At 48.2% G+C, this 7,554-nt stretch overlaps 1 protein-coding gene across 2 annotated transcripts; it reads left to right on the top strand.

Moving 5' to 3' along the window:
- Nucleotides 1–3,725: 3,725 nt before the first annotated feature.
- TMEM139 (transmembrane protein 139) lies at nucleotides 3,726–6,392 on the top strand. Of its 2 annotated transcripts, XM_010834014.1 has the most exons (4): nucleotides 3,726–3,922; nucleotides 4,013–4,105; nucleotides 4,883–5,132; nucleotides 5,346–6,392. In XM_010834014.1, exons 3-4 carry the CDS (start codon nucleotides 4,900–4,902, stop codon nucleotides 5,737–5,739), a joined length of 627 nt encoding a protein of 208 aa, XP_010832316.1. In that variant the 5' UTR covers nucleotides 3,726–3,922; nucleotides 4,013–4,105; nucleotides 4,883–4,899; the 3' UTR covers nucleotides 5,740–6,392. The 2 variants fall into 2 exon arrangements, with proteins under 2 accessions (XP_010832316.1, XP_010832315.1); XM_010834013.1 differs by lacking the exon at nucleotides 4,013–4,105 and having other exon boundaries at nucleotides 3,727–3,922.
- The last annotated feature ends 1,162 nt before the right edge of the window (nucleotides 6,393–7,554 follow it).

Raw genomic sequence — 7,554 nt, 5'->3', positions numbered from 1 at the left:
TCAGAGATGGTTGAAACTGATCACTCACCTTGAGACACTCGCGGTGGAAGTGTTGCCCAACACTGGTTCATTTGCCTGACCCACAGTGAGGCCAGACAAACTGCAACGTGGGAAACTGGGACAGAGAAAGGTTTATTACAAGGGCCATGCAAAGAGAGTGGGCGGCCCATAGTCAAAAGACCCAATGGTCTTTTGATGGTTTGGGGAAAGAGTTTTTAAAGGCAAAATAAGCGGTGAATTTTGTAGGGTGTGTGACTTCCTTCTAATTGGTTGGTGGTGAGGTAACAGGGCGGTGCTCCAGGAATTTTGTTGTCATTGTTGATCAGTACACAAGTCTGTACTGTACATGTTTCAGACTCTCTGAGACCCCATGGACTGTAGCATTCCAGGCTCCTCTGTCCACGAGATTTTCCAGGCAAGAATACTGGAGTGGGTTGCCAATGCAGGGTTGTCTCCTGCATTGATAGGCAGATTCTTTACCACTGAGCCACCAGAAAAACCCTAGAGCTATTTACCAATCTTTTAGCTATTTCTCTTCTGCAAACCTACAATTACAATTGTCTAATCTTTTGATTTCATTTTTGTTGTTCAGTCCCTAAGTCATGTTCGACTCTTTGCAACCCCATGGACTTTAAGGTTGCTGCTGCGAGCCGTGTGCTATGCTGGGATTTGTGACCTCCAGAGGAGAGGATTTGTCCAGGGCCAAAGACCAGGCTTGACCACGGGAGCTTTTTGTGTAACAGAATTTTATTAAAGTATAAGAGAGATAGAGAAAATTTCTAACATAGACATCAGAAGGGAGCAGAAAGAATGCCCCCTTGCTAGTTTTTAGCAAGGTGTTTTCTGTCTGTTAGCAAGCTCTTAATCAGATAAGAGAGACACTTCAAGGCTGCAGGAGTTTCACCAATCCTGTCTCCTACAATATGCATTTTTGAGATAGAATGGCACAAGGTGTGTCATCCTGGCCATAAAACAATTGACATGAATACTGGTTTGTTGAGCCATTATCAGCCCACGGTTTGAGAAAAGAAAACAAGGTTAGTCTTCAGTTCAGTTCAGCTGCTCAGTCGTGTCCGACTCTTGGCGACCCCATGACTGCAGCACGCCACGCTTCCCTGTCCATCACAAAGTCTTGAAGTTCACTCAAACTCATGTTTTTCGAGTCAGTGATGTCATCCAACCATCTCATCCTCTGTCGTCCCCGTCTCCTCCCGCCTTCAACCTTTCCCAGCATCAGGGTCTTTTCAAATGAGTCAGTTCTTCGCTTGAGGTGGCCAAAGTACTGGAGTTTCAGCTTTAGCATCATTCCTTCCAAAGAACAGCCAGAGCTGATCTCCTTTAGAATGGACTGGTTGGATCTCCTTGCAGTCCAAGGGACTCTCAAGAGTCTTCTCCAACACCACAGTTCAAAAGCATCAATTCTTCGGCGCTCAGCTGTCTTCACAGTCCAACTCTCACATCCATACATGACCACTGGAAAAACCTTAGCCTTGACTAGACGGACCTTTGTTGGCAAAGTAATGTCTCTGCTTTTGAATATGCTATCTAGGTTGGTCATAACTTTTCTTCCAAGGAGTAAGCATCTTTTAATTTCGTGGCTGCAATCACCACCTGCAGTGATTTTGGAGCCCCAAAAAATAAAGTCTGACACTGTTTCCCGTTTCCCCATCTATTTCCCACGAAGTGAAGGTTAGTCTTAGGCGGAACCATTCTGAAGAAAAGTAGATTCCAAAGCAAATACATAATTTCATTACCATAGCTTAAGAAAAACATTTCCATAAGAAAAACACATTGGTTAGCTCAAGGCAGAACCAGTTGTTAGCAACACAATTAAAAGAAGCCTCTTCTAATTTTGTGTAGAGAAGGAAAAAAAACGTCTGCCACTTTCAGTTTATTTCCTCCTGCTGCTTGGGGATGTCTGGCCTTCTATCTGTTACCCTCTCAGACTGCAGCAAGCCAGGGTCTTCTGCACTATCTCCCTGAGTTTCCTTAAATTCATGTCCACTGAGTCAGTGATGCTCATCTAACTGTCTCATCCTCTTCAGCCCCCTTCACCTTTTGTCTTCAATCTTTGTTGTTGTTCAGTCGCTCAGTAGTGTCGAACTCTTTGCAACCCCATGGACTGCAGCACGCCAGGCTTCCCTATCCTTCACTGTCTCCCAGAGCTTGCTCAAACTCATGTTCATTGAGTCAGTGATGCCATCCAACCACCTCATCCTCTGCGATCCCCTTTTCCTCCTGCCCTCAATCTTTCCCAGCATCAGGGTCTTTTCCAATGAGTTGACTCTTCGCATTAGGTGGCCAAACTTGTGCTTGGTCTAAAGTAACCATCCTCCACCTAGGTGGGGGCCTTAGTTTCAATAAAAAGTCTCAGATATATTGTTACTACATCCCTTGAGGAGGAACCAGGACTCTGCTTAATCATAGAACTATTGTTTCTTGACTGCTCTTCCTTTGTTTCTATATCCTTTACTTCCCTAATTAGAAACTCTTTGAAACTGCCCTTTGAAACTTAGGGAAGGTAGTCTGCCATTGTCTCAGTAAGCCAGCTTTCCAAATAAAGTCATATTCCTTACCTCAACATCTTGTCTTCCGGATTCATTGGTCTGTTGTGCAATGCACAGAGTGAGCTTGGACTTGGTAACAAAGTAGGGGCTTCCTCAACAGCTCAGGGGTAAAGAATCTGCCTGCAATGAAGGACACACCAGTCAGGTCCCTGGGTTGGGAAAATCCCTGGGGGAGGAAGTGGCAATCCACTCCAGTATTCTTGCCTGGAGAATACCCATGGACGGAGGAACTTGGGGGGCTACAGTCCATGGGGCCGCAGAGTCAGACACGACTGAGCATGCACATACTTACACAGCACATAAAGTACTATCCCATCATCCTCAATAAAATTTATAGCATTAAAATTTAAAACAAAAAACAAGTTAACTGAGCAAAGCAGCATACATATGAACACATCTTACAGGTCTGCAGAAAACAAGAAATGATACTTTGGTAGGGGAAGCAGGACACATCAGTGTGCAAAGCACTATGTGATACACGGAGATTAAATAAACCACGGTCTCTGCTCTGCTTGTTGCCAAAATCTTGGCTCTCTGTGCACCAATGCCAAACATAAATATGGAGACAGTTATGGAGAAGAAAGAAAGAATGGCTGGCCACAAAGAAACAGTGGGGTCTCAGGAAATGTGCCCCACTCAGGGGTAAGTAGGGAGAGGTTATATAGTTGGGCAAGGGTGTGTGATAAGGGTCTAGGCAGTAAGTCTTGCATTCTTTCTTCTGCAAAGTTTCAAAAGGGTGAGGTTGTATTCAGGGTCTTAGGTGGTTGGGGCTCCTAACCTTGAGCCTCTCTGGTCCCTTTAATATTGCCTCAGGTGGTTTCCTGACTGTTCCTTCCTCGATTAGCAACTGTTCTGCTCTTTGGAACTCAGAGAAGGTCATGGAGGCTGGAGTTTTGACTCTAAGAAATAAGGGACAAAAAGACCTCTGTGCCCAGGAGCCCCGCAGGGCCCAGCTTAACATCTTGCTCCCAGGCACAAAACATTATTAGCTAAATATAATGCAAACTGCTGGGAATACCAAGTGCCTTGAGAAGAAGGGAGAAAGAAAGATGAATTTAACTCTGATCCAAAGTACAAAGATCACTGGGGGTGAGGTTGGGGAGTACTCTCTCTAGGGCTCTGTGGGGGTTGGGGATAGAGTAACTAAGAGTCAGAAAAATTCCAGGTGGGGCAAAAGTAGGAGTTCAGCCTTGAGCAGAAAGGAAGGAGGAAGCCTGCGCAGGAATGTAGGGATCTGGGCACAAAAGTGGGTGGAACCAGTGGGCTCCGCCCTGTCTCCTCCTCCCTCCTCCTCCCCCTGTCCCAACCTACTTACGGCCAAGTGCGCTGAGACAGGTGTGGAGGTCCTAGCGCAGGTAAGAGGGTGGGAGGGTCGTGCCTTTGGGGCTGGGGTGTAAGGAGGGCGTCTGGCTCCTTTCTAGAACCTGTGACTCCTTCCTGTGCAGAGTTCAGGGGACTCCTGACAGGCTGCCTGGGGGTTGCTGCTGTGTTGCAGAGCAAAGAAAAGGCTTCTTCTCACCAGCCTCGGAGCCCCTTCGGTAATAACTTCAGGCAGGACACTTGAAGTCTGAGTTTACCGAGTTAGGGCCCATAGAGGGTGGTGGACCCTGACAGACGTGGGACAGGGAGAGGTCAAGAATTAGCGGGCCGAAGTCCCTTGCTCAAGACCCTGGTCTGTAAGACTCTCAGGCAGTTGTGTCCTGTGTCTGTGTACACTTTTCTCCCTCCGACTGGAACATGGGCTGACTGGAGGAAATGGGAAGATGTGTGTGGGGGGGGGGTGTCAAATAAGCTAAGGCTGAGGTCAGACGGAGGGCTTGGGACTGGGGAGGTGGGGAGTGGGGGAGATTTAGAGCCAGCAAAAGTAAGGGGTGTGGCCTGCCCATCACCTGGATTCCTGAGATGCCGGAGCATGGAGAGGCCCCAGGCAGGGCCTGTCCACTACTGGGACCTGGAAGGCATAGAAATGTGGAGCTGGAAGAGAGGTCACAGGGAGGAAAGAAAAAGGAAGGAACTAGAGGTCATGGCACAGCAAATACACTTACACAGGGGCTGGGAGTCAGAACTCCTGGGCTGGATTCCTGGCTGTTCCACATATATTGATACCCCAGGATCATACTCCTAGGTGATCCTAGAGAAAACTCCAGAGCTGGGGGTGGGGGGACCCTGCAGACCATTTCTTTGGGCCATTTATTTTGATTTGAGATGGAAAGAACAAAGCCAGACAGAGGTGTCTGATAGGCTTACTTTGAAATCTGACCCAGCCGTGATGCCAACTGCTAGTTTGGACACAACAGCTGTGTGTCTTTTTGCAGGAGCCTGGGGAGGGGCCATGGTGCCAGGCCAGCTGTGGGGGAAACTGGAGAAGCCGCTTCTCTTCCTGTGCTGCACCTCCTTCCTCCTGGGGCTGGCTTTGCTGGGGATACGGCCGGACATCACCCCTGTGGCTTATTTCTTTCTCAGCTTGGGTGGCTTCTTTTTGTTGGGCTGCCTCCTGGCCTGTTTTTTGGAATGGGGGTCTCGATCAGTGCAGACCGAGAGCCCAGAGGCCTCCAGCAATGCACGGTGAGTTGAGGGGTGGGCAGGACTGCAAGAGTACACGTGGACCCATTCTTCCTTTGTACTTCTGGCCTCCAGGCATACAGATTCTGCTTTCCCTGGTCACTGGTAGCAGGGAGTGGAGGGGTCTTTTGCTGGTAGAAGACAGAAAAGGGGAAAAAGGCTCCTTTTAGGAAGCCACTAATTTCCTTATTTCCTCCCCCACCCCACCCCACTCAGGGACAATGAAGCCTTTGAGGTGCCAACCTATGTCGAAGCCACAGTGATGGACCCGCAGCCCCACCCCCAAGAGTTGGACCAACCACCCTCTTACAGCAGCATTGTAATCCCCTCAGGACTTGAGGAGGGACAGCCTAACCATCCAGAGGAGCCCAGGAGAGCCAGACTGGACAGGCGAGTGGGCTCAGAGGGGTCTGTGACCTCAGGAAGTCTTAGAAGACCTCCAGTCAGCCTTCGGCTTCGGTGGTCACGGGCTGCATCCACTGTTCCTGATTTGCAGACCTTGTGGACACCCCCCAGATTGGAACCTCTGACTCCACCCCCTGCCTATGAAGTCAGCTGTGATCACTCTGATGATGATGTTTTCTATGGAAACAACTGGACACCCCCCTAAAGGACTTTCCAAGGATATATTATCTTTCGGCACCAGACCCACTCATTCGTTGGACCATCGCTTCCCAGTGCCTGTCATGTGTCAGGAACTGTGTCCCCACCTGGACATCACAAATGCAAACTTTGACCTAGAGTGGAGTCGGGCTGTGGTGAGCCCTGCCCGGTTTTGAGGTGGCCCATCCCAAAGATGCAGGCGGTAAAATTTGAGTCTTGAGGCAATATTTAGCAACCTACCCTATATCCAGAGTTAGACTGAGAGCGACATGAGGAGGTGATCCAGAGAATCTAGGGAAAAAAGAAAAGAAACAATATCTGAGTAACATTCTGATGCTCTGACATTCCAGGTGCTTTGGCTCTATTAGATCACAAAAATGAGGTGTTATTGCCCTCATTTGTGAAATGAGGACCCTAATGGTCAGAAGAAAAAATATTGGTAATTTGCACAGGAGCACTCTGCTAGTAAATGACACAAAGTCTTGAACTTTGCTCTTCAGATTTCATTGCCTCTTTTTTCTTTCTCTTTTTTGAGTTGTTTTATTTGAGACAAAATGAGGCATATAGCCCTGGAGATAGCATTTCAAATAGTTCTGAGAAACTGCTCCAAAGAGGTAGGGGGAAAAGGTCAGTATATATATGATTAAAAAAAAAAAAGTTTGAAGATAATTGCTTAACAATGTTGTGTTGGTTTCTGCCATACAACGTGAATTAGTTCTGCTGCTGCTGCGTCACTTCAGTCGTGTCCGACTCTGTGTGACCCCAGAGACGGCAGCCCACCAGGCTCCCCCGTCCCTGGGATTCTCCAGGCAAGAACACTGGAGTGGGCTGCCATTCAAGCATAGATATATCCCTTCTGTCTTGAGCCTCCATCCCACCCCTCTAGGTTGTCACAGAGCACCACATAGCAACTTCCCACTAGCTGTTTACTTTACACAAGATAATGTATGTATTTCAGTGCTACTTTCTCAGTTCATCCCATCCTCTCCCTCCCCTGCTGTGCTGCTCACAAATTCATTCTCTACATCTGTCTCTGTTCCTGCCCTACAAATACGTTCATTAGTACCATTTTTCTAGATTATGTGTATATACGTACATTAGTATGGGCTTCCCAGGTGGCACTAGTGATAAAGAACCTGCCTGCCAATGAAGGAAGACACAAGAGATGCAGGCTCAATCTGTGGGTCGGGAAGATTCCCCTGGAGGAAGGCATAGCAAGCCACTGCGGTATTCTTGCCTGGAGAATCCCATGGATGGGATCCTGGCAGGCTACAGTCCACAGAGTTGCAGAGTCAGACACAACTGAAACTACTTACGTGCACAAACGTGCATTAATATACAGTATTTGTTTTTCTCTCTCTGATTTACTTCACTCTGTGTAACAGGCTCTAGGTTCATCTACCTCAGTTTGTATTTTCAGTACAAGGCAACAGAAGCCAGTTCACCCAAGCATCTCTGTTCCCGGCTTGGTCAATGGATGGTGAGGGGGTGGAGGACTTCCTGTATACAGAACGGGGGACCACTTGTGTCTGCAGACAGGGCCGGCTGAGTGTACCAGTAGTAGAGGAGCAGAGGGAATTGCAACTGGGACGGTCCCTGTTCTAGAAAGGGAGCAGTTCCTGCGCGGTGGGACTCGGGGGCTGGAGTGAAAGTTAAAGTCGCTGTCGTGTGAGTCTGCGACCCCATGGACCATACAGTCCATGGAATTCTCCAGGCTAGCAGATTGTTTACCAGCTGAGCCACAAGAGAAGCCCAAGAATACTGGAGTGGGTATCCTATCCCTTCTCCAGTGGATCTTCCTGACCCAGGAATCAAACCCTGG

This window comes from Bison bison, unplaced genomic scaffold (assembly GCF_000754665.1).
Source record: "Bison bison bison isolate TAMUID 2011002044 unplaced genomic scaffold, Bison_UMD1.0 scf7180017863988, whole genome shotgun sequence".
In the NCBI taxonomy this organism is placed as follows: domain Eukaryota; kingdom Metazoa; phylum Chordata; class Mammalia; order Artiodactyla; family Bovidae; genus Bison; species Bison bison.
The sequence above is the reverse complement of the archived record's forward strand: the minus strand, read 5'-3'. Positions and strand labels throughout refer to the sequence as shown.

Excerpts from the sequence above, each read along its gene's own strand:
- TMEM139 (XM_010834014.1), top strand. The coding sequence starts at position 4,900 with ATGGTGCCAGGCCAGCTGTGGGGGAAACTGGAGAAGCCGCTTCTCTTC. Across the intron at positions 5,133-5,345 it reads GAGGCCTCCAGCAATGCACG|GGACAATGAAGCCTTTGAGG; the intron begins GTGAGTTGAGGG and ends CACCCCACTCAG.